We start from the raw sequence: 27,211 nt of genomic DNA, 5'->3' as shown, positions 1-27,211 counted from the left end.
AGGATAGGTGCAAGATTAATAAATTGCGGAATTTTAAGATAAATAGTTCAAAATGGCGAGTTTTACGGCTTTCTTAGGGATATTTTATCAATCCTTACACTATTCTATTAGTAATATTAATCCAATTAAGTAAAATGGATTAAACTTAAAAACCTCTATGAGCTCTGGGGGGGCTTTTATCCCCCAAAACCCCCCCCTCGCTGTGCCACTGCCAGGCACTGTCCCTGGATAATCCAATCCCACCAATTGACCATTAACCCGTGGACAGTGCAGTGGACCATAAGATCATCGAGTAAACCTCCTGCAGTACCTGGATGACTTTCATTATGTGACGGAGACGCAGTCGCCCAGCAAGATCTCCTATTTTTTTCTTAATAAGCTTTCCCTCCTTCGCAAAAAGACCAATCAACCGCCAAGAGAGCGTGGAAGCTTTATAGGTTGAGCACTTACACTAAGCAGTTGTTAGTAGCAGTGGATCACAGTTTTCCAAGTTCAAATCACGGTTGAAACCTTAGGGCATCCTGAAACAAATTCCTCAAAGTGCAAGGTCACATATCAGTGGCTAAATCCGTAGGGTGAGCTCTACCCTCACCTATCCAAACCAACCTTCGGGTTAAATCATTGAATGAATCTACTGCCAGGGGCATGATCATTATGTACAACGCATATAGCTCCTCATACGACGCAGATTGAGTCCAAAAATGACGAACAATGGTGGGGTAAGGATTACTAGGAGAGCATTTAGCTCCTTGGGCACGACAATAATCAATGTTTATAAGACTATATTATTCATATCCAATCCACGGCAGTTTTTAACTCTAGTGATAGGTGTCCTTAATGTGATAGAACTCTACTGAACTTCGAAGGTATTGATATTTTCCCTTGCCATGTCTATGACGAGGAAATCCCCCATGCTATATGAGTTGCCAAGCTCGAAATTCAGAGGAATTCCTAAAATTTCGTAAGCATATTCCTGTTGACATTGTAATTTGTGACGGCTGTTAACATCTATAGCAAGTGAAGAGAGTTTAAGGCCTCTTGACATTTCAGCTGCAAAGCCAACTGTTCTTGTCACTAACATTAGCGGCATTATCTTATTCCGGTACTTAGAATATTCCGGAAATCATTGAAGAAATGTGTTCTTTTTCTGGGATGACACACAATTTTAGGAAGGTAGTTATATATTTGCAAAAAATACTTATCATGCGAAATTCGCTACAGAAAGACGATACTAATCCTCGAATGGGAACTTTTCACTAATTTAAACGTAAACTAAACAATTACCGGAATTAATACATGATCGATGATTTTATAATGTATTTGCGAGCATAACAATACGAATATATAGACGAATAATTTTAGAGTCGTAGTGAATGCAACAATATTGCCAAAAAGTTCTCAAGGTTTTCGCGGGGAAGATTCATTACCATTTTCAAAAAGGATCCAAACTACATCCACGGGAGTCGAACGCGGACCTCACGAAAGCTTCTTTGTTTTTCTGTAAAGAACAAATGAATAACAGCCCGTGTCTTCCGATAATGTCAGATGTGTGTAGTTGGCCTGTGATTAATTTAATTAAACGTATCTATGATGAATGAACCGATTAGTGGGACTTATTTTCACAGACGTCATAATGAATCCCTACTCGCTTATATTATTTTGAGTGCACATCGGCTGTGAAACCTTAAAATTTTGGAAAAAAATGGCTTCGCATAAATCTGGAGGCCAAAGCGGCCGGAAGAAAGTCCAGGTAAATAAACGCAATTAACCTAAATATATATCATATTTGAAAATATTTCGTAATTGATTGTGTGATAATTTGAAATTATGAAGTCTTAAGTTATTTTCTGCCTTAAGTTTAAAAAATGTACCGCAGCCTGAAGAGCCTTTAACAGACTTACTTCAAATCAATTATTTATGATGTATTTGGTTTTACTGATGAATGCTATCGTATTCTTCATCTTAAGGTTACCTTTTATGTGTATATTTGAAATTTTGAGTCGTAATTAGCTGCTGAATTCAGTGATTGATTGTACTAATTATGACAGCATAGAGTTCTGTTTATCAAGGAGCAGAATATCATTGACTATCCCTGTTGCCGCATTTAATTGTTTAAGTTAGTAATTTTATCTCCTTTAAATGTAATTTATTCGAAGAAAACACGTCGATTTTAGTGACTCGAAGGTAATTTGGAATATGCCCAAGCATAGGAATTCATAATATGTCTGAAATGGGTATCAATTGTGGTGGCATATTGAAAATCATACTTTATCGCCCCACCACTATGTCAAAGATTTTTGTTTTATCTTTACTGAATGGCCTTGGTTTCAGAATTTCACTACTTGCTGTTGGTATGCTATGCATTTTATTTGAGAATTGTAATTTTATAGTGGGTTGTATAGGTATATTAATTGTATAACATATTTTATACACTATGCACTGTGTTGTATGATAATTAGTCTCAATTAGAAAAAGTACTCACGATTACTTTTTCTGGTCAATTGTTAATTATACCTCTAAGATTGTTCTTATGGCTTAATTTGCTTTTGCAGGTATCCTTTGTTATCAGAGATGAAGTGGAACGGCAGCATCGGGCTGGGGTAAATTCGCTTCAGTACGACCCTTACACTCACCGCTTGTATTCTGCTGGACGTGATAGTATTATTAGGGTGTGGAACACTAAATCTGCTGCTGTACCTTCTAACATAAGTGGAACGACGGCAACATCCACCAAAGATCCCTACATTCAATCCATGGAACATCATACTGACTGGGTCAATGACATTGTCCTATGCTGTGGCGGGAAAATTTGTTAGTATTTCATTTATCGTTCTTCACTTTTCTTGTGTCATGTTATTTCTTGCGTAGCATATAATTTTTCTAATGGCCTGTGTCCATTACTAGCATTCGTACCCTTCTCGGTTTCCTACCTTATATCAAATTGACTACATGCTCCTTAAGTAACTTAGTTGATTTATCATGGTTGAGATCAATGTTGACCATTGATGATGATGAAGGGTACGATAAAGTTAATTGTATTCTTCCTGTTGTACCTTCCTCCATTCTTCAAGCGATTCATAATTTTCTCTTTTTTCTCTCCTCACTTTTCCACCCATTGTCTTTTACTATACCATTGTAAGTGTATGTAACACTTTTATTTGTATTTCATTTATTTTACAAATTGCTTTTTCTGCTACAGTGATCTCTGCCAGTTCAGATACAATGGTTAAAGTATGGAACACTCATAAAGGCTTCTGCATGTCCACACTTCGGACCCATCGAGATTATGTGAAAGCATTGGCGTATGCTAGAGAGAGGGAGCAGGTGGCATCGGCCGGTCTTGATCGGTCAATATACCTCTGGGATGTAAATACACTCATGGCCCTGACAGCAACTAACAATACTGTTTCAAGTAAGTTTATTCATACCTGCATATTTAACTGTGGTATTTCTCAAATGTTTGGTCATGCCTTCTATTAAATAGTTGATTTTTCTCATGATAAAGTGTAGTTATAATCTATGAAGTATTAAAATCCTGTCTATTAGATAAAACTCTCTTTGCATTTAAAAAAAGAAGAATTAATAAAAATACAAGCGAAGAATTTATTTATTATGATGTATGATGATGTATAAAATTTCTGAAGCAATTTACATTTGTGCATTAATTAATAAAAATTACTTACTTATTTTCGAATTTGGCCATAACCAACTTTGAAATGTGTAGTCTCTTCATGACTTATCATTGTCTTCCAAAGGAAATAATTAGTATTATTATTTGTTTATAATGTTTATGCCACATTTCAAAAGTATGTTTTTACGTAAGTATGTATGGCTTTTTATCAGTTAAAATATTTCTCAATTCTTGGTCTCAAGTTGTTGATCAAATTTTTATAGACTTTTGTTTCCTTTTAAATTCCAGCTTCTGCCCTCAGTGGGAACAAAGATTCTATATATAGTCTAGCAATGAATCCCTCTGGTACTGCAATTGTCAGTGGATCAACAGAGAAAGTTCTTCGAGTTTGGGATCCTAGAACGTGCACAAAGCTAATGAAGCTAAAAGGTATGATATAAGATTAATTTCATGCTGTATAAATTTTATGTATGGAATAAGATTTATTTGATCTTGGGGTTATTTTTATGGTGGTCTTTTGTTTTCTGAAGAAAACATCTAATTCCAACGCTCATTCATGTAGCATTTCGCTATCATTTCCAAAAGTCTGTGTATACCTTGGGAGAACCAGATATAGTAACCATTTACCCCTTCATTCATAGTGATTTCTTAGAAATTTAATCGAAAATCTAAAAAAACAGATACATTTTTATCTTTATCTTTATTCATCCACGGCGAGGATTGGCCCTCGCAGATGTTGTCAAGTTATTGTATACAACACATTTATAAAAAAATTCAATACAACGAAACATACAAAACATGTACATTGGATCAAAACATTAGAAACACATACATTACAAAGATTACATTTATAAAAAAAGAGAAGAAAAGTCCAGCTCAAAATATTCATGAATTGAGTACAGTGGATAATTGCACAGCCACTTTTCCAGCACATATTTCAGTCTTGTGATGCTCACTGATCTGGCTTTGCTGGGTAATTTATTAAATAATTTTACTCCCAAATTGTCAGACTGGTTGTTGGTCTTAAACAGCCTACAGTAATTAATATTTAGGTTATTTTTAGCCCTGGTGTCATAAGAGTGGATGTTGGATCGTATGGGGTAGGTTTCTAAGTTATCTTTAATGTGCATAATGCTGCGAAACACAGAGGCTGTAGATGGTGAGGATATGAAAGTTTTTAAAAATTGGCCTGCAGTGGTCACGGGGCCCAGCACCACTCAGAATCCTCACTGCTTTTTTTTGCAGTTTTAGAATTTCTTTGGTTTCATGTGCATGTCCGCAGAGTCGAACACCATAGGCAAGAATACTATGAAAAAAAGCAAAATACAAAGACATGCAGCAGTTGTTCAATGTGTACTTATACATTATCTTAATGATCAGAATGATTTTTTACTTTAAATAAATCATCGAATGTGAATTTTTATGCCAGAACGTGTATTTATTTCAAAATAAACCATTGTTTAAGCTTCATCATGGGAATCATTCCCTTCAAAGATTCATTGAGATGTTTGTATAGGAATGCTTTTCGGAAAAGATGTTTATGTACTGCAAATTTGGCTTTCAAAAGGCCAAAAGTGAAGTGATGCCACACATAGTCAGACTTTTTGATTGTTGTGCCGGTTGCATTCAATCGAAATTTGTTAATCATTCGTACTCAGTAGCTGACTCAAAGTCCCCTGGGACGAGAATTACTTCAGTGCTTTAATTTTGATGGGGCATTTGCTCTTGGAGTTTGACTCCAGGTTCGGTAGCTCAGTCACGTCTGCGTCCATCCTCATCGGCTCTTGGTAACGTGAAGGCAACAGATGCAGATTTCTTCATATGCTAACCTACCAAGTTTTCACCCACCCAGCCCCATCAGTGAAGTGGGTCTCTTTAATGTCTACACATTGTTGAAACCGATAAAACACTTGGATGATATAAAAAAAGGACTTCACGCAGAAGTATACCTGACTGAAATATTTTACATGTTATTTGTGCATTGAGATTTTGATAAAAATGAATTTTTTGCGATTCAAAATTGTATATCGACACCAGTGGTTATTATGCGTTAAAGTGGATAAGAAAAATATATTACTGCCATAGTATATCTCTGAAAAGAAATTACTATGGCGAGGTTCGAACCACCTAATTCCCATTGCTACCATGGAAAACCCACTCCTTTACCACTATGCCGACTCACTCACTGATTGCAAAGGTGTTTCATCATGAGCTTTCATGAGCCATGCAAGGGAACGAACCAGTCTTCTAGTGTCACTAAATAAAATTGAATTTTAACACGCAGTGGCCTTATTTGCAGTGATATAGCGGCGGATATTTTATATGTATGTAACGTTCCCTACCTCACATCGAAAAACTTCAATGTTAATTGTAAGAAAATATACTTCGATGAATCCGCTATTTTAGGAGAGGTATTGAAGTTCTGAATATGGATTTATTATCTAGCATGAGCTGCACAATTTATGTGATATTAAACATTGCACATATCCCGCATACATTTCCCTTTAATGATGTTGTAATTCAAATATTGTGGGGGGTGGGAATGTAGTTCAAATTTCCCTCCTACTGGTACAATAGAAAATACAGAAACTCAATTTCCAAACTGCGGCAAAAGTGGTGCCACTTCATTTACTGCTTTACTCTTGAATCCAACTAAGCATCTCTAATCATCTCTTGCATCATTCTGCTCAAATTCCAGTAGAAATTCAGAAAAAAATTAACCTTGGGATATTTAATTTTGACTAAATAGGGTGAATCATAGTATTGTAACAAAACAAATGTTGGGCACCTAAGGTGGGAAGAGAATTTTTCATTATTTCTTGAGCTAGCTGCTGTAATATTGGCCTTCAGTTAAAGCTGCTTTTGCTGAAAGTTAGCTTCGTGAATTCAGGGTTGTTATAACTGGCATTTAAATTTGGAGAAGATGAAAGAGAAAAATCCAGTTGACATATGGAAGGCAAGAATACAATTTGGTGGGTGCACAAGCATTCATATATTGAAATATAATGAAGTTTCTGCCAGTTTTTAAAAACCTTTTAAAAGAGGGCTCTTAACTGCAAAATTTAAAAAATAAAAATAAAAAACTTGAAATTGGTTTATCTCATTTTTTTTAATCAGTGACATTTTATTTCTTTTTATCATTTATTTTGTCATTTATTTAAAGTTTTCATTTCAATGCCATAAAGTACCTAATTATTTTTTGCCTTATTTTTAATCCTTCTGGAAAATACGCCTTCCTCTGTGAAGGTTCTTTTGTAGTACACTATTTATTTTATTATTTAACAATTGGTTATAATTGGAGGTGTATATTGCTGTAAATTATGGCATTGAAGGTATCATTTTGTCATTAAATATTGAGTATTAACCGAATTTGGGAAAAATCTACGCTTAAGGTATTTAACTCTCTGAATCAATGTCAATCAATCAATCAAATCTAACATCTTTCCTTCGGTTAAGTTTCATCAAAAGCTGTCTCAATGTGTGCTTTTGTGTGTGGTTCTGTAGCTAATGCTTGGCTTATTGACATTCATATAAGTAAAAGCATTTTGAATGCATGAATTTCCTTGTACCCAGTTACTTCTGTTACTTTATGAGTGTTCAGGAAGGAAAGGAATTATGTATCACTTACCTGTATTTTTGAATTTTATTTTTCAGGTCATTCTGACAATGTGAAAGCTTTGGTGCTCAATACAGATGGAACTCAATGTTTGTCTGGTAGCTCTGATGGTACAATCAAATTATGGTCATTGGGCCAACAGCGTTGCATTTCCACTATTAGGGTCCATACTGAGGGTGTGTGGACTCTTCTGGTAAGTGAAAAATTACAGAAATTCAGTGCATATTATTATTTATATTGATAGCTATTTTAATGGTTGCTCAAGTTTAGGCCATTGTTTTATGTAGCGGACATTGACTTTACTCTTGGTACAGTTTGGGTTGTATTTGTGGTTTTCAACTTCAGTCTTTTAAATCTTTGTTTTGACAGTCGAATGATAACTTTGGTCATGTGATATCTGGTGGACGGGACCGACGTGTTTGGATGACTGATGTGAGAAATCCTGAGAGGCGTGTTCTTATTTGTGAAGAGTCTGCACCTATTCTTAGACTTGCCATGGCACCTGAGACCAATACACTTTGGGTTGCAACTTCCAGTTCCACCATTAATGGATGGGTATGTAATATAAATTTGAATATGACTTATTTGAGTGTTTTGAGTCTTTCGGCATTTACTGTTCATAACACACTAGCATTAGCTTACAGTTTCCCATAGTTATTTTGGATATATCCATAAAATAAAGCCGTTTATAAAAATGGAGTCTTACAGGGTGTCATGCCAAAAGTCATCATATCTTTCTGGTTGGAGGAGTATGCTCTGGTGCATCTTATTTTAATTTAAAATGTTGTGACACATGAAGAATGGTGGCTATATCTACCTCAGATATAAAGTGTCCACATAGTGAATGAATATAGTGTTGACAGTCATATTTAATACTACCACCTTTGGCAGTGGGGGAGGGAGGGGTGGCAGTCATGACCTTTCACCCCAAATTTTATCAAAAATTTTCAATTTTTCAAAAATTTCAAAAAGTTTAATTTTATCCCTGCAAAGGAGTATAAGGAGTGTATATTGTAACCTCCCGTCCAAAGGGCCCTCTCTTGCCGCACCAACTTCGCCCCAAGAAGGTGGTTATTATTTTAAAAGGGGGGAATATTATCCAAATGACGTATCTCCAGTAGGTGTTGGGGCTCGCCTGCGAGGGATATACATATATGACTGTGATTGATAAGAGACGGATAGCCACCTTACATTGTAACAAAACAATTTTTTGAATCAACAAGATCAGCCAATTGGCCTGAACAAAACAAATTAATTGAATAAACCACCTTCTTCCGTCTAGGGCAAAGAAAAGTAAAAAAACCACACCCAATGGTACACACGTGCCTACAGCACATTCACCAGGATGGGGTATTTCACTTCTGGGGGGACAATTGGGGACAGTGGTATATCACTTCTGGGGAGGATGGTAGGGGACAGTACTTAACACAGTCGGGTGATCATGGCTCCGTGGTGCCGATTCCTCCTCCTCTGGTCTCCTTCCCTCTTCTCTGCTTCCACCTTTTCCACTCCGTTATCCCTTTTGTACACTTGTCACTTCCTTCTCTTTTCCATCTCCCCCTTCACTCACACGCCTGTCCCTTTTATACCCTCTCTAGGGTTCGGCAGCGTGTGGAACTCAAAATTCGATGCGAATTCCGACTCCTCGGAATTTGACAGTGCCCGCGAATTAAAAAAAAAACATAATATACATGTGTATGAAGCGGGTAATGGCTATCTGTTACAATATGAAAATGCATGGCTAAAAGTCCCCAACGCGAGAGAAGTTTGCGTTGTATGCACCGTAGAACGTAGCACTCCCTACTCTAAAAAAACAAGCTCATGAATAAAATAATGTGTTTCAACCCATTAGGCATTAGGGAGCATGAATTTGAGTTTCCTTCTGGGGGTTATTCCATACTCCCTGGACCCAGGTCATGACCCTCCCCTCAATTTTGCTGCTGAATCTGCCACTGGGATGGTTACCTTGATGTGTGATATAAATCCATGCAGGTTTTTGGCTTGTGGTGACTTTTACATATTGTCTATTTGATGAAAGTTTTCAGATGTGCTGTCAAGCCTTTATGGCTCCTAGAAATGGCTTATCTTTCATCAACAAACAAGGCTTTTTATGGCCATTACGTTGTCTGAGTGTGCATGACATGCTGTGAGAAATTTTCCCTTTCTGCCTCAGAATATACTAAGCTTTTCTCCTGAAAGAGTTTTCTCCAATTTTTTTACATGGTGGTAAATTTCAGCCTGTTCCAAAGCGCGAGTCATTAACAGAAACTTTGGTGACAAATGGAAACAGTAATGGGCCGATTGTTGGAGCGATGCTGCCATCTGGTAGAGTGCGGATAGAGGTTGTGGGAGAGGGAGGTGCTCAGCCAGTTGGGGATTCTCAGAGGCCTGTTGTTGATGGGGACCACAAATTCAACAGTAGGACTGTTGATGATAACTTCATATCCGATGTAAGAGAAGTAGAGGACCCTCCCCTCAGGCCTTTACATTCTCGACCCTCGCATACCATCAAAGGAGGACCAGCCATTCGTCAGTATCGAGTACTGAACGACAAAAGGCATATCATTACCAAGGACACTGAAGAAAACGTTGCAATCTATGATGTGCTCAAGGTAAGCCGTGGATTTCCTTTATGTATATGATTGTATTCGATGTTACCTTTTCCATCTATGGTTATGTTTTCTGTTTTGATTTTAACTTTTTTCGCTTGTGAAAGTGGTAACATACTTTCTGCAAGCTTATAATTATGGTTATTTGTGATTTGCCTAGTAATATTTTACTAGCCCCCTTTATGTATTGTCTGCTCTAGTTTTTTTATATTAGTCAGGTCTGTTATGTAAAGTAATAATTTACACCGTGCCTGTGAATTTACTGCAGTTTGATTGGGGAGATATTAAAATGGTTTTCTTTTCTTTTGAAATAATAGCTCCTTAGGAGAACATAGACACAGATGTGAGGATAATATGAAAGGATAAGTTCAATTGATTCAGGCATTATATAGTAGAAATTCAACATATTGAAATAAAATGAGTTTGCACTTTTCCACAACTATATAAAGTGTACAACGCGTTTCAGCTCACAGAGCCTGTGCCAGAGGATGGCTCTGTTAGTGGAAATGCATTTTATGCGTTAAATGTTTGTGGAAAAGTGCAAAGGAGTAATGAAAGACTTGATTAGAGTTTTGTTACCCAGGATTTCATGTAAAGGAAAGGCTGGCAAAGATTTTGAAATGGATGTAGGTAATTTATGGTGTGGAAATGTGGCCAATAAGGAAGGAAGATGGGAATTGGCTGGAGGTATGCAAGATGTATGTAGAAGAGTGGATAATAGAGAGCCTATCGATATGAAAAGAATAAAGAAAGTAAGTATAGGACGAGGAGGGGAAACAAGGAGGAGAAACTTAAAGCTCGTGGGGATAGATTGATGACAGAGGTTGTGGATAGCGTAGGCACTGAGGGTAAAGAATGGTAGAAACTGATAAAGCACAATGATGTTGGATAGTTGGTTAGGCAGAAAGTGTGTGAAAGAGAACAGAGTAAATAGATGGGAGGAAAAGTGAAGTGACACTGTGATGGAAACTGAAATTGAACAGGAAAATGAAATTGGCAGAATGATTACCGTTCCAGCTGGAGAAAGAAATACAAGGTTGGATTGGGTGAGGCTGGTGTAGTGAAAACATTATTAAAAAATTCAATCTTTTTGTGAAATATCCTCAACCTGTAGGTTAACTTTAATTATATAAATAGTAGTAATTAACTTTTACAAATGAGTGTTTGATGGATGACTATGATCATGATTTCCTTTAACCCTACTCCCTTGTATTGTTTTCTGGCTTTGCTAAGGCAATATGTCTTGATTGACTTATTGAAGTTGGCTCTTTAGCTGTGGAAACATGTTCTTTGTCTCTATCTAATTCAAAATATTGGCCCACACTTTATTTATTGTTGTTCTGCGTGTTATCTCTCATGGAATCCTGACTTAATTACATATTTATTAATGGTGTCATATTATCTGTCTTAGTTATTTTCTCTAATATGAAGTGGGCTTGTGATGCAATTTGTGAAAGTGAAATTTTACTTCTATTGTTGTTTTGTGTGTTGGACTTTTTAATTTTATTGCAAATGTTGGCTCGTTGTTTTCTGTGGCATTCTGGATTCGTGGATCTTTCCATCTTCTGGGTTTTTGCCGCGTTGGTTGTTAAAAGTTGTCAAAAATTCCATGTCAAAAATTCTTCAACCTGATGAAGTCTGGCAAAACTGTCCATGTCAATAGTCAAACTTCTGACATTGAATGCAGAGAAAACCTGGAAGATGGAGGGATCCATGAAGCATTGTGAATGTGTTAATTGAATGATATTATGGCACAATCTGATCTATTGACTACCATGACTTTTCACTATTGCTATTGAAATATAATAATAATAATAATTGTTTATTCTTAAACTTTATATCTACCGACTCTAAATTATGAAACAAAAAATTATCTCATGTACAGAGGATGGAGTTTCAGAGAGTCGTTGATCTTTGCAATTTTCCATATCAAGTGGTTTTAAAAGGCCTTTGATTTGTAAAATGTTGAGACAGAATTCAAAGTTTACCATTTCCTCTTGAAAATCATTTACTTAAACTGTTTAATTATTTCTTATCACGTATAGGCTTGTAAAGTGGAAGACTTGGGTAAAGTTGACTTCGAGGAAGAAGTCAAGAAACGATTCCGAATGGTTTATGTTCCAAACTGGTTCAGTGTTGACTTGAAAACTGGGGTAAGTTGACTTAATTGGTTATTTTAAATTGCTATTCCGTGCTTTCGGTAAACTACCTTTTTTCCTCATTTTCTGTGTCGTATATGAATAGGTTGGTCAAATTTTTTCAGGCAAACATGTCAAATTGGTTAAATTTGGAATGAAATAATTATTTGATGCAGTATTATTTTAGAAATTAAATCAAAATGACCTTATCCTGTGAATATTCTAATTGGACCTTTTTATTTAACTTTGATGTTAATTTTTCATGAAAAATGGAACGGGGTATGGGAATTTGTTGATCTCTCCTGCTATCGGCTCTCACATAATCATTTCAATGTTTATATCGCTAATACAAGACTTTCATCGATTAGCTAAGTTGCAGTAGGCATTTCATAAATTAATCATCTATTGGATATTTTCGGTAAAAACTAAAAGAATTACCATATTTATTGCATGAGTGGTAAAGCATAATGTTTTTGTTGATCCTAATGTTTCTCTATGCCATTGAGGACAATGGGCCTCTATGCTAATGAGGACCATTTTTAATTGAGCTTGAGAATCATCGGTGAACAAATTTTACCTTTCTAAGGAATTTTAGAATATTATTTCTCAATTATTCGCCAACATTGCGGGGATTTAGCATGACTACTATCAAAGTATGTATCCTTTTCTGAAAGAATTGGTCTCAAGGTAAGGTCATCCTGTTGTGTTGAAAGTATCATGAAACTAAAATGTGTATTGCCATTTACCCTGCTTGCAATGGCACTTCCCTTACGAGAGACTGTATTTTGAAGATAAAACTTACTAATTACTATCAATGAATGTTAAAGATTAAGAATGGGTCGGCTCTTAAATTTTTTCAGTTCTCGGTACAGGTCTGGTTCTCGGATCTCAATACTCGGTTCCAAGAATGAACTCTATTATCTGAATTAATGGCAAATTCAAATGAACAACCACAAGAAGTGAATGAAAATTATTTTATTAAAGATGTAAATTAGCAGGAAGCTCTGTTAAAGAATACATGATCGACCGATTTGTCATTTAACATCAGGCAGCCGCTGGTTCTTTCTCCAGGTTTTGGTTTAAAAAAATCAAAAATTTTACCCTATTTATGTATTCTTTTTTTGGTAGAAATATTGCCTGCAGTACTGAACAGGCGTTCACTGAAAATGGTGGTGGTTGATGTTGTTTTTGTAGGCCCGCACGAAATATGCTTGGAGCACAGTTTACATGCTGCATGGATCAATACTGAAACTTCTGACGGCATCATCCGTTAATTTGTTGTAACTTGCGAGTCAGTTCAAAATATATTCTGTATTCTGCGAAGTAGCTAAAATTGTCACTTTAATTGACGACTTATTCACATGATTCACTGTCACAGTTCTTAGAACTTCAACAATAAACTGCTCAGCACGCCGGTACTGCGACACCATGGATAAACTGAGCAGACGTGAGCTAATGCAAAATTGTAATACGGTGTTGCATTCTGCAGGATAACCACACTTTTCGATGCCATGCATAGGTTTATCAACTTACGAATAAGCTCTTGGAACGCATCTTGCTCATTTGTCGAAGAATTACTGTATATGTACTATGATTCAATCTGAAAACCACTTTCAGATGAAACGATTTTCCGCTGGCCACCGTTCACGGCACAGCACTCGGCATTGCAGAGAAACGTCTCGTCTAGAAGCCACCTGAATTTCACTTGAACAGCGACAGGCGAAAAGTCGTATGGTCTGAAAGCGGCCTCAATGTAGCATTGTTTGAATTTCACGATGTAGACAGTTCATGGCCGGGCCAAATGTTGAATTGTGCTGTCAACGGCACAATTCAACTCATTTCAAGACGTCCATAGAGACCGATGGTTAGTTGAAAGAACGGCGCCATGCGGTGGATGGCGGCAGGCGAAAAGTTAGCTCATTCGAAAGCGGCGGCGACTACGGAAATGTGACAATGTTGGCGTGAGCAACAAACTGACAAACCCTTGCGTGTGTTAGCGAGCATCTCTCAAAAGAAAAAAATGTAGAGGTCATGCGATTGGAAAGTGATACATGCGTTTTTTCATCTTTTTTATTTACTTTTTGGCCTTGAATATGCTGCAGACCATTGGGGCTTTAGGTGCTAAATTCCAATCCTCACCACCATTCCAAGCTAGTTCTGAGAACCAGCAGTACCAAGAACTGGGTACCATAACCAAACCATCTCTACTAGAGATAATAGTACCTGATATTGCCTCAATCATATGTAAAGTTTTCCTGACTATTGGAGTAATGTATTTGAGGTGATGCTAAACATGCTACGAACAGGTTTTTCCATTTAACATTAACATAAATTGGGGAGGATAACTTTAATCACCCAAAGTTGTTTTTGCTTCTGATATCTGGAGTGACTACCATTCAAACTGGAAAAACATGAGTAAATTTGGCATTTTTTTATCAAAACTGGATGAAGTCTTCAAGCATGATTTGGTAGGGTCAAATTTTGAACTAAAAACATTGAATGGATAAGTCTTCTTGATAAGTTCCAAAATGTTATTAACCCCACTTATGCTATGGTCTTGCCACATACTATAAGTAAAAATCTGTTAATATGTAGTATCTATCCTTTTATACCACTATCATTAGAGAATTAAAGCCTAATCCCTCATTGGGCACTGAAATTTATGGGAAATTATCAGGATACTTAATGCCATAGGTGTTGTGTAATACCAGAATAATTTTTATTTTTTCATTTTATTTATTGTTAGATGCTTACCATACATTTGGGACAAGATGAAAACGATTGCTTTTCTGCCTGGGTTTCATCAAGGGATGCTGGGCTTACTGCTAGTGATGCAGCAGAACACAAAGGTAAATTTTTCAGGAAAATTTCATGCCATTTTTCTGAATCTGTGATTATAAATGTGTTGTTAATTCAGGAATTGAAACTTTGTGTTGCTGAATGTTTTTTTTTTTTAAGTATTATGTAAGGGGGAAAAGTTATGATATGCCTGTACAGTCACTCCCTAAATTCTGTGTCAACTATATTTAATTCTACATCTAATAATCGATTCACAGGTCAATTGAGAAATAATTTTGCATCAGCAGCTACTGTTATTAAATGATGGAAAAAATGTATTCAGCGCATTGTACTTTAGGATTGCATAACGTGTGCAACGGATTCAAATACATTTGACCCTATAGGCATTATATCTTTCCTCTATAAAAATATGACGAAATAAATATTTAGCCCCTAGTCAATACGTACATAGAGAAAGAAGTAGTGGAATTGTATCCATGACACAAATTGGTCGTTAAATCTGCAAAATGAAATGTTAAAAACTTATTAATTCCACATAAATTTTAGACAATGTAAGTATGGAATCCTCTCCTTCCTCCTTGACTAAAGCAATGCTTTTTAACCCAATCCCTACCACCTTGACCAAACCCCAACCCCAGGAATTCCCCTCCCCCACTCCTTTACCTACATCTCTGACCATTGGATTTTTTTGTATTCCTTAAAATGAAATTGTTTGTGACTATTTATTTTCTATCTTCAATGCAAATGTACCAGATGATGACCTACCATGTCAAAACTTAGGTTGTACTGTATTAAAGTTATGTGATACCAGCAGGCCACCTGGCTTTGCTTGGGAAAGACAGTGCCCAGAGAAGTGGGATACTTGGAACTTGGTGGTCATTAGTGGCATAGCCAGGAATTTCATTCGGGGGGAGTTGGGGCCCAAAACCTGGAGGGAAATTATTTAAAAAAACAGGGGACTAAGTAATTGGTTTTAAAGTAATTTTAACACTTCTCATAATCAAAAAAACTTCATTTGTTAAATAAATATTTTGTAAATTTATGATTTTTCAATGTTTTGTTTTCTTTTATGAAGGAATATTATTGTACTTCTATATTTTGCGGGGCTCCCCCTGGCCACGCCACTGGTGGTCATTTAGCAGAGTTTTTAGTCACACTGAACAGCAAGCAATGGAAAAAATAATTTCAGCATAATGGGCACGGAATCAGCATATGCCCCACTCCACAGCATTGATCTCAATGTGCGTCCATATGTTTGCAGACTGAAAACGTCTTGTGAAGTCATACCCCAGGAAAGAGGTTTGCACCGAGAGGATTAATAGATAATGGTACATAGTATTATTTGAGTTAAGTCTTCCATTTCAGCAAAGGAAGAGATTAGAGATGTGCCTACCCGGCAGGATATCCAACCACAAGTTGTATGACGTGATGTAACAAATGGAAATGTGAGACATGACGTAACAAATGTAAGGACGCATCAGACTCAACCAAAAGTTGCACCACGGGGTTTGTGAGCGTGGGATGCACCTACGTATCAACTTTTGTCACAATCCATTTGGCCGTACGGAAACGCACAGCATACAGACAAACAGACATCCTCTTTTACATATATGGATGATAAAGTTTTTTAGATTTCATTATGTTAAGTCAATTCCATTAAGTCACACCCGAGACAACAAATTATATAAATCTGAATGTTATTTTTGCTTGTAAAATACATTTTTGGATCTATTTTACTTGACAGTAAATTATGGTGACTTGTTGCTGCAAGCATTGCTGGAGTACTGGTGGCGTCCTGTACAGGGAGAAGAAGAAGCAGATGGTGTACCAATGGGAAATGTCAGGGTCGGAGATATACCTCAGCAAACACAGGTGGCTGGTGGAGGTCAAGTCAAAACAAGGGGAGGAAATCGGTTTTTCTCTGTACCATGGCATACACCTGTAATGTTCAGGTAAGTTTATATATTACTTTATGGAATGTAAAGTATCATATGAGGGGGTATAGATTTTTTTTCTAAACTGTGTTAGGTTCAGAAATTAGGTAAAGAAAAAAAATAGATCAATTAGTAGTGCATTTGATTTTCCACTTGATGTCAGTTAAGAAAAAAAATCACTTGTACCTCTTGGCTTCTCACCCCTTTACATCAAATTTTCAGGAGCCTCATTACTTGTGTATATTAAGTAAATAAAAATAATTTATTTAATTTTTTATCAACAAATAATTGCTAATTATAATTTATTAAGTAGCCTGGGGGATTATTCATATTGATATGGAAAAAGTGGGGTGGATTGATGTTGACTTGTTGGAGGAACAATAACCCTGGGTAGTTAGGATAGTATAATTAACATAATTTTTAGGAGTTTCATGGAATTATTGGAGTTCATTATGTATAACATTTCCTTGATTTTCCTCAGTATTAGATCATTCAATTTAAATTTAGCGTCACATATTTAAGATTGGTCCTTATTGTTGCAGGCCTACATTTTGCTCAAGCTTAATTGTTTTTAGGCTGAAAGATTTGTAACCTTCAAGTTATAACATTTGTCATTGACAATATGAAGGTACAATGAAAGTAATATGATTATGGACAACAATTCTGGTTGACGACGACAGACAAACAAATAAGGGAGATTGTTATAAGAATCAGTGGTGTAACTAGGGGGTGGTGGTACTAGGACTATGCTTTTTGGGGGGGGGGGGATGGAGGGGCCCTGGTGAGACAGACCAGCCATTGCCTGGGCCCATCAGGCAACGGGTGGTCTGAGGAAAAGTTTTGAAAAATTACGTTGCTGGAAATACATTTTACATTATTTTGGCACTTAAAATTTGGGTTTCAGTCGTAATTCTACAGGAAATCATCACAACAGGGAAAAAATTAGTATGAATGCTATAAAATTCTCTGAGGTTTTGGGAGTGGATCTATCTCCCTAATGCCCCATTGTTACGCTGCTGATAAGAACAGTGGAGTTCTGTTGTACATGCCATCGCTCTTGTAATTTCATCCCAAGTACTTATTAATTGTGTCCATAATATGTGTGTAATTTCATTTGTGAGGAAAGGTACGTGTTATCACACCTTCATGAGTAATAGCCCTGGACAATTGTGTCAAAAATTTGTATAATTTGTGAAGTAACAGTGCGCGTTGTCGCTCCTAATTTTCTTTGTGAATAATGACCCTTGACAATTGTGTTTGTAAAGTGTGTTCATTTGATTTGTTGAATTAAAAGTGAATGTCACAAACTGCTTGAAGAATAGATTGCACATTTCCTCCGTCAACTTTTTTAATCATTCCACTTTGTTTGCAGTGAGGTTGGTGGAAGGACGCAGTACCGCCTCTTGGTGAGGGAAGCTGGTGGCGAGGCTGAAAATGTCCTCCTCAACGAGTTGGTTCCCTCATGGGTAGCAGATGCTGTGTTTGAGCGCAGCATGCCAAGGTTCCTGAAAGTTCCATTTCATCTTCATCCACATTCCTCCTCAGCCTCATCCTCTTCTTCGTCTACATCCTCATCCTCTTCCAACAATCCTTCTCTCACATCGGGGGCTAATGCTGGTGTTGTTCTCGGGTCCTCATCTGTCGTGTCTTCAGCCTCAGCTGCATCCTCAGCTTTGAAGAGCCTGAAAAGGTATATTCATCTACAGCTACATTATACCCCGCAAGCCACCTAAAAGGCATGTGACTGGGGGTGTTAGGACACCAGCCGTTTACTCATAAGAAGGAAGTTCTCTAAGGAAATAACAACTTGCATTTATTAAAGTCCTTTATGGTTCGAGGGAAAAACAAATTTCCATATGTATCCGTTCAGCAAAACATCTCTCCTAATTTATCGCTTCTGTCAGACCTGGGTATTGGGATAGTGGGGCTCTAAGATAATGTTTTCCATGTCGCTCCTAAATAGTATATCTATTCTCAACTGTTAAAGCAATCTAAGCTTTGCACGCAGCCTCCGAGTCTCCGGCGGCTCCTAGCCTAATTCGCTTAACATGTGGGTAACACTGTCTGTACACCCGTAGCAGTTTTTGATGAGCTTGTGGGCCCCCCCTAAACTTTGGGCCCTTCGCAATGGCCGACCTGACTTGACCACCCCTGCCTATTCATTTCTCTGATTGGCTCTTGTTAAAGTGAACAGCATTATCATCCTGGGATTTTTGTGCATTATTTAAGTATTTATTCTTTAAAGGCCGCTATACACGGTGAATGATCATGCGAATGAAATCATTGGCCGTGTATAGTGGCCTTCACAAACTGAGGGACCTGACAATTTTCCAGCTCTTAAATGAAATACCAAGGTAGATCAGCCAGTGAATCACCACCTATTTATATCTTTGGGTTTCAGGTGTGAATAGCTTCTTTTATTGAAATTTTCCGTGTATCAGATGTTCTTATGAGAATGAATATTTTTGTAAATGCTATTATACCTGTGATTATTTCATTTAAGCTTTCCATGAAAATAATCATTTCAGTTGATATTTAAGTTTTTCGCTCTTTTTCAAATATGTATGAGGGGCCTCTTAGTTCGACGCTAAGATTCCCAAAATTACTAACTACGTACGTAAGTTGCCATATATGCCATATTTTGTTCAGTTTCATTTTGATCTATTTTAGTTGAATGAAATTAGGTTAACGATTATTAGTTACTGCTGCCATAGAAATGTAACTCTTTATCTCTACCTTAATTTATGTGCACAAAATGCTGACAATATTGTTATCATGAAGAGGGCTGACTTTTTAGCAGCACTTGAAGGGACCAATTTTTTTATTTTATTGCCTTTATGTAGTATTAAACTGGAGGATTGTCATATCTATGTATTCATTTATGTGCTGACTTTTGCTGCTATTGGTATATATAATTCATCTGGCCCAGGGGTGCAGCTAAGAATTAAGGCAAGGAGGGATTTAGGCGCAACTAGTACTTAGGGGTATGGGGGTATTCCATACCCGCAAGGGTAAGCGGGAGGTGCGGAGGGTCCTCCTCCAGAAATTTTTTAAAATAAATTGTTCAAAATGGCTAGTGTTACGGCTTTCGGAGGGATATGTGATTAATTCTAACACTATTCTATAAGTAATACTAATCCAATTCAGTAAAACGGATTAAAGGAAAAATTTCTCTGAGCTCTGGGGGGGGGGGTTTTATCCCCCAAACTTCACCCCTTGCTGTGCCACTGATCTGGCCAATGCATTTTGGATTCGGTATTCCTTGAGGCATGGTTTGGGAAGCTACCTTCCGCAGAACTTCATGGGGAACAATTATGAGCAAATAAATTTAGCAGCGGGGATAACATATGGCATGCATGCCTTAGATATATCCTGATACAAATAATTGATAAATCAAATTTCTACTGTTAAAGGGGTCATGGATGAGTAGCCTATTGATGACATCTCTTAAACCACATTTACTGAAATTAGATCATTGCAGCTAGTAACAGTGATTGTGTCAATCCCATTTTAGAAGTGCTTTAGAAAACAAACTACCTCTTTACAAATACTAGTTCTAGTGTTTCTAGAATTCAGTGGCTGCATTTTATACTTATATGACCCCCTGTCTTGGATATTCTAGGGATCGGCTGATTGCTAATGACTTCATCCAAGTGCGAAAAGTTGCTGAGCACGTGTATGAGAAGGTGCTGGGTGCAGGAGGCAATTCTTCTGGAACTGGGGCAGCTGCTGGTGCAGATGCAATGGGTACTGGATCGCCAGGTGCAGAGAGGCCAGCAGGCAGCACACAAAATGGAAATAATCCATCGGAAGGTGAAGGGCCAGAAACTGCATCTCTAGCTGAGGAGAAAGTAGAGTTGCTGTGCAATGACCAGGTAAATACCTGTTTTATATACTTGTTGAAGGTTTTTTTTTTAATGCAGTGAATCCTCGTTCTACGTCACCCCGTTTAACGTCTACGTTTAACGTTTAAGTACAAGCAGGTATTACTTATGATGATACCCATTCTGTCATAATTGAGCGCTCTAATATTTATGGCAATAGAAAGAAGAAAACCCTGGTGCCCTATACCTCTGAATATTTATGTTAATAAATGAGCAACCACAGTAGATAAAGAAAAAATTACATTTCATAATCGTAAAAGCAAATAAAAATCCCATTATTTAAGCTGGTGTCAGCAACAGATATTATACAGAATGTAAAAGTAGTCATGTAAAGGTAGCAGAATTATCCAAAGTTGATTTCATCAGCAATTTAAAGAATATATCAACAAATACACTGACAACATTTTCTCAAATCCTCCATAAATCAATGAAAGCTTATTGATGCTAACCCAATGACCCAATGTGAACCAAAGTCGCCATATTTGTTTCACAAGAAGTTGCTCCTGTAGCTCACCCCACTTTATCCAAACAGCCTATGGTCTTCACCGATTGACAGCTTGTTAACAGCTAAATGATCAAACTCCATGGTCCCACCATAGTTGTAAATACCGAAAATGGTCAAAAATCTTTTCTCAGAAAATTTTAACTTGAGATGTGTTCAAAATGTAGACAATTAGGTTAACTCAAAATGTATACAGTGAGTCCTCGTTCTACATCACCCTGTTTAACGTCATTTCGCGATAACGTCACGAAAATTTTGAGACCGTCATTCGTTTATCGCACCTACGCTTCGCGATAACGTCAAGTCTTTTAAATTTCGCGCGGAAAAAAAAGGTGAAGCGGAGGGAGTTGCAGGTTGTTCGTTATGTGAGCGGTAATACAGTCATTCTAAGCAAAGTGTTAAACGGTGTGTTTATTCTTAATTGCGATTACGGTTTTAGCAAAAATTTCTGAAAAATGTATTCTTGCGTAGGTGCGTAAGGTTTTACTTGACTTAATGGTTTTCAGGAACCTAAAAAGTGATTTCAAGGCATTTTTCCGTGTAGAACTCTGAGTTTTTATCGTCACTTTCTTCGCTGAGTTCACAATAATTTTGGTTCCTGTAACTGCGACGATGTTTCAGCAATGATGATGCCCAGGCGACGCTCGCCCGCGCGACCACCATAGCGAAGCCGAAAAGCAAATGCTGGAAGATACAAAAATGGAGAAGGATTTACGTCACCGCTGCTATTGTCGTCGATGAAGACAGGAACTCGTATTTATGCGATAGATTGGCATTCCCACCGTAAAAAATGCCCCAGATATGATATGCTAATATTTTTTTCGCGTAGGAATTGTGAGGTCTAGGAGCCGATATTCACTTTTTACATTGTTTCTTATGGGATATTATGCTTCGATTAACGTCATTTCGTTTATCGTCACATTTTTCAGGAACAGTAAGTGACGTTAAACGAGGACTCACTGTGGTTCCATTATTTTCTGGTTCCTGTTCAGTTCTTATCTTTGTTACTTGGTTCTCACTTTAACCCTTACGCTGCTGTTCAATCTCCGAAAACCTACTCCTCACATGCGGCGAAAAGGTTAAAATGCGTTTCTTGGGCAGATGGAGCAGGTACTTCCAGGATGGGTGTGGTATATCCTCCGAAGGGTCGCTAATCTGGGACCCTATCCTCGACGAGCTAACCCACGCAGGACTGTCTCCTCGACCATACCAGCCTACCTCGAAAAGTGAGCGCTCTGACTGCAATTTGAAAATCAATCAATCACCCCGATCGTTGAAAAATGATTGTTTTCATCGCACTCCTGCCAATCAAGCAATCAAGTACGTCTATGGACCGTGTTTCTGCGATGAAAAATAACGATTTTGTTTACTTTGCTAAAAACGTGGCTGTGGACAACCGGAAAATGGCCATTTTAGCAAAGTTAACAAAATCGTTATTTTTCATCACAGAAACACGGTTCAAAGACGTACTTGATTGCTTGATTGGCAGAAATGCGATGAAAACAATCATTTTTTGATGATCGGATTGATTGATTTTCAAATTGCAGTCAGAGCGGTCACTTTTCGGGAGGTAAGCTGGTAGGGTCGAGGAGACGGTCCTGCATGGGTTAGCTCGTCGAGGATAGGGTCCCAGATTAGCAACCTTTCGGAGTGCTTTGGCCAAAGTGCTGACCACATGGCAGGGACGAAGAAAAAGTACGTCCACAGCAGTCTGCCGTGCGGACGTACTAGATACGTCCACAGCAGTGAAAGGGTTAATCCTTGCTTGATTTTTATCAGCAAAAGAATAATCAGCTACTTTCACTGCTTGAAAATAGGTCAGCTTTTCCAGAGTGTCATATGTGACTGCTTGAAGTTGAGATTTTTTGCATATATGTACCAATTTTTAATTACCTGCATTACCCTGAGAAAATTGAATGAGCAAAGCATTGCTTACAGAAGGCCATATAGGCCTACTGTAATATATACTGGCAGTGTCAATTGAGGATAAAAAATTCTGCTGTGAAACATTCATAATGGAATTTTTGTGGAACAAAGTATTATCAGATCGAGTGAATAATTATTGGCATTAGTACAGTGTTAACGAGACACTGAGTAAGCTATCAAGCGTGGTGATGTATTCCAAAAAGAAGTGGCCAAGAGATATTAAATAATCCTTTTTCAAAAATAATTTTTACTTGTTGGAATATGCCACTGAACATTTATTATATATTTGAAGGTGCATGATATTTGCTATTTATTTTATGGTTCCTTGGAAGGGAAAGACAATAAATAACACCTATATTTTCTACTACACCCAAATCGCTGGTTTTTCCAGTGTTTTTTGTTAAAAAATAAACTATTTTGGATCTGTCACAATCAGTCAAGATTGTATGTTCTGTTTGTAAAATTGTTTACATAATAGTGGCAGAGTCCATTGAGGATAAAAAATTCTACTGTGAAACATTCATAGTTGAATTTTTGTGGCACAAAGTATTATCAGATCGAGTGAATAATTATTGGCAGTTCTTGGAATTTGTTCAGCTTTAGGTGATCGTGGATTTTGGCTGATAGTTTTAAATTCTTGCTCTGGCTTGGTAAAGAGAAATAAGCCATTGCGAAAGGAGTTGAGGAGTTGGGCCGCAGCAGTGGTTGAATCTTGACTAATATAACTTACTCTATATGCGTGAATAATGTAGATCTAAAGATAGAAATCAAGTAAAATATAGACTTACTTCAATATTGTTGACATTTACCCCATATCATGTTTTTTTCTCTTATTTTATATTTGCAGGTGTTGGATCCTTCTATGGATTTGAGAACTGTAAGGCATTTCATTTGGAAGAACTCGGCAGATGTTGTCCTTCATTACCGTCCACTCAAGTGAAATTTTATCAAGCTCTTGCTATCTTGATGCCCTGCCCTTGCTCCTTGCTGATCACTGCAAAACCTCTGCTTATCAACTGCTGGATTAGATTGAAGAGCATGACCATTAGCAATCATTATTTTTCTTGCACTGTGATTGCTATTACTTCTCTACTATTGCAAAATGAAGATGATTCAGACCAGTTTTAGCAAAGTTTTCATATGATGCAAGGTGTCGCATTTAAGGCTTATGATCAACGAAGTTTTTATCATAAAAATCATTGCAGTTCCTTGTAAATAAGTCTTTCTATGTAGCTGAATTATAAAATGCCCGAGGGAAATATTTCACAAAGAAAAGCAATCATTCTCTACCTATGATGTAACTAATGGACAACTGTTATAGCAGTTATGAAATCATAAAACCGTGCTACTCATATGCTTGTACAAGTGAAAATTGCGATGAATTGGGACTTTGGGTCGAATTTTGTAAATACTATCATCTTTATCTTTTGAGATGGGGGTCTCCAATTATTCCCTGGAGAAAGGAAGATGTCAATCAAAATTATTAAGTAAGTTTAACTTTTAAATAGTGAAGCATTTACGAACGAGGAATTTTCACCAAGTGTAACTGCTTGTTCGCCATTTCACTGTTTGCTCCGTAAAGGTTGTGAATAAGTCCAGCGGTGGGTGTTTTCCCATGCATGTGCAAATGGAGTGATTTCAGTGTTGAAACTCGTGTGGGTGGTGTCGATGAAACTCAGGTAATGGCGCAATCAAAAACTGTGAAGTCCTTGTGGAAAATATTGAAGACCACTATGTTTTTATTGCTTGTGGTTTGTATGAAGTGAGTATGAAAGTGTGAATCAACTGTACAACCTACTGGGCACTCTAGCTCGTCACATCTAACCAATCTCCTGGCCTCTGTGAGGGAATGTGATGTTAAGTGCTTCAGAAGTGCCCCATTATCAGTGTCGTCTTGGGCTGTGAAGAAATCTGAGTGAATGGAGCGTTCCTCGGTTCATCTGAGAAGCAGAAAAATAACTTATAATTTTACCCTTTGGACTGTGGTGAAATTTTTCTCAGAAACTAATCCTAGCAATGGTCTTATCTTTTCCATTTCTTAAAAATGGCCTTTATGAATGTTTAAGTATTTAAACATATTTATTAGTTACGTTATTCTGCTTGGTATGACCCAATGGTGTTGCCATATTAACTTAGGTGTGCAAACACGAATTACGGTATCATTTCTTTATGGCCATTTCTTTGATTGAAATTTTGCTTTCACTATTGGCTGTTGTTTTTTTTTGTAGATGCCAAATGGAAGTCTTCAAAAGAGATTTAAATATAAAGTGAATTATATAAAGTTTGATAGTAATTGTCGCGTCATTCACCATTAATGCAAATATTTAGTGATTTAGTTTAGGATGCTCTTAAGCTATCAGATAAAATTGAAATTTCTAAAGTCACACTCCTGCTCAGCTTATTTTTCTTCTTTAATAATTTTTTTGATTGAATAAATTATGCATGACTTTTCCAGTCTGCTTTTAGTCAGTGTGAATCGAATGAGCTGAAAAGCAAGGGAAAATCAATTAGATTTATTTTTGGCAGCTGTTGTTCCATTTCTGGCAGTGAGGGCTGAATATAACATTCATAGAAAATGTTTTGCTCTCTGTTTTGCATCTTTTATTCTTTCATTTTATAAGTAATGAAGCATTCATTGGTTGCATATATTTCACAAAGACAAATATTGTTGTTAATATTATCATTAAATGATTATATCACTATAAAAATGAACTATTTTTGTTAAGATTGAGTGAAGTAAATAGATAAAATGTGTTAATTGCATAAAATAATTTGTGTAGAGGGTTATTTATGACTGTATTCATCATACTTTACCGCTTTTATGTTTTTCTGAAAGTCACAGCATGTCTGGAAGTTAAAATCTAACAGGCTCTACAAAGAATTTGAAGGTACATAATCAAAATTATTGAAATTTATATCATTAAAATATTCTCAATGGTGGAATGTTTTCTAATTTTGACTTATGAATTCGTATACATGTAGTAAATCCAAACTTTCATGGAGTACCTACCTACTATAAAATGCAAATAATATAGCAGTGGAAAATAAAGGCTTAACTAGATTACAATCTTACTGCTAAGATGATAAATTACTCCCTAAGATGTATGTATTTATAGCCCTGCCATTATACTCTTCCTTAGTGATATTTTTTCTGTTTCACTCTTAAGATTTGACTGCAAAATATGGGATTGAGATTTTTTTGTATCGACATAATTGCAGTTGGAAGGGATGTGGTGTGTATCATCATAATCTGCCAAATTTCTGTGTGTACATACATTTACTTTGATTGGCATCCTATTTGCATTCATTTTTTAACCAAATACATTGAAATATTGTGGTTGAGAATTAACAGTGATTGGTGACTGCTTCCTTTCATTTCTAATTTGTTACGGCACCTGAATAATTAGGTAGTTCTTTCTCACTTGTACTTCATTTTAAATTATAATTTAATATTGTGAAAATTACCTATGAATATTTCAATGCTAAGCAATTTAGAAAAAAACACATTTAAAAGCTATAAAATTTCCTATGCTTCTCTTTAGGTGATAGCATTTAAGGCTTTTTTCTTGAAAGTACTGAGGAACTCGAGTTAGTGAGTAAGACATATAGCAAGAATTACATTATAATGAGTGATGGGCAAAGTAGCGTTAAGAAGCCTATGATTATTGTGTATAAAAATAAGAAGATAAAAATAGCCAGGCCAATAAGTCCATACCACCGTATGTTCTCGGTATTACAACCTATATATCTCTTCAGAGCGGTGCACAACTAGGTAACTTGAAATTAAATGGAGGTTACCCATTTTCCCAATGATGGCGGTGGCAAGCCGAACTGATCAGTGCCCCGCTGTGCTGGGGAAAGATGCTAGGCAACATAACTATGTGTTTTCCAGCAGTATGGTTAATCAATTACCAGTTAGATTGGAAGATGTGCCATGTCTACAATATGAATAGGGTGGTTTCCTATTATTTTTTTATTGACTAAATCGAAAGATTATTACTCCTGGAGTATGTATTTCACGCTTTTAAATTTTTAAATGATGATATCTATTTTTCGCGATTAAATGAAAAGTGAAAATTTTCTAGCGCGCGAAAACGCGACGCGTAAGTATGAATCTCTCCGTGTAACATATTTCTGGTTCCCGCTGCCGCCTTGTGAGGTGACCTTGAGGC

At 36.8% G+C, this 27,211-nt stretch overlaps 1 protein-coding gene across 1 annotated transcript; it reads left to right on the top strand.

Annotated features, from left to right (window-relative positions):
* The first annotated feature begins 1,486 nt into the window (after positions 1-1,486).
* Positions 1,487-26,401, top strand: LOC124163487 (WD repeat-containing protein 48). Its single transcript, XM_046540430.1, has 13 exons — positions 1,487-1,750; positions 2,553-2,811; positions 3,200-3,412; positions 3,920-4,060; positions 7,286-7,440; positions 7,617-7,802; positions 9,485-9,859; positions 11,902-12,009; positions 14,741-14,843; positions 16,538-16,745; positions 18,100-18,417; positions 20,350-20,602; positions 23,887-26,401. The coding sequence occupies exons 1-13, from the start codon at positions 1,703-1,705 to the stop codon at positions 23,977-23,979; spliced, it is 2,460 nt and encodes an 819-aa protein (XP_046396386.1). The 5' UTR covers positions 1,487-1,702; the 3' UTR covers positions 23,980-26,401.
* The last annotated feature ends 810 nt before the right edge of the window (positions 26,402-27,211 follow it).

Source organism: Ischnura elegans, chromosome 8 (genome assembly GCF_921293095.1).
Source record: "Ischnura elegans chromosome 8, ioIscEleg1.1, whole genome shotgun sequence".
In the NCBI taxonomy this organism is placed as follows: Eukaryota; Metazoa; Arthropoda; class Insecta; order Odonata; family Coenagrionidae; genus Ischnura; species Ischnura elegans.
Note: the sequence above shows the minus strand (reverse complement) of the source record. Positions and strands in the feature narration are given on the sequence as shown.

Bases quoted from the DNA above. Each gene is read 5' to 3' on its own strand.
- LOC124163487 (XM_046540430.1), top strand. From the start codon at position 1,703: ATGGCTTCGCATAAATCTGGAGGCCAAAGCGGCCGGAAGAAAGTCCAG. The intron at 2,812-3,199 runs GTTAGTATTTCA...TTTCTGCTACAG, and splicing joins ATGCTGTGGCGGGAAAATTT to TGATCTCTGCCAGTTCAGAT. The intron at 16,746-18,099 runs GTAAGTTTATAT...CTTTGTTTGCAG, and splicing joins CATACACCTGTAATGTTCAG to TGAGGTTGGTGGAAGGACGC.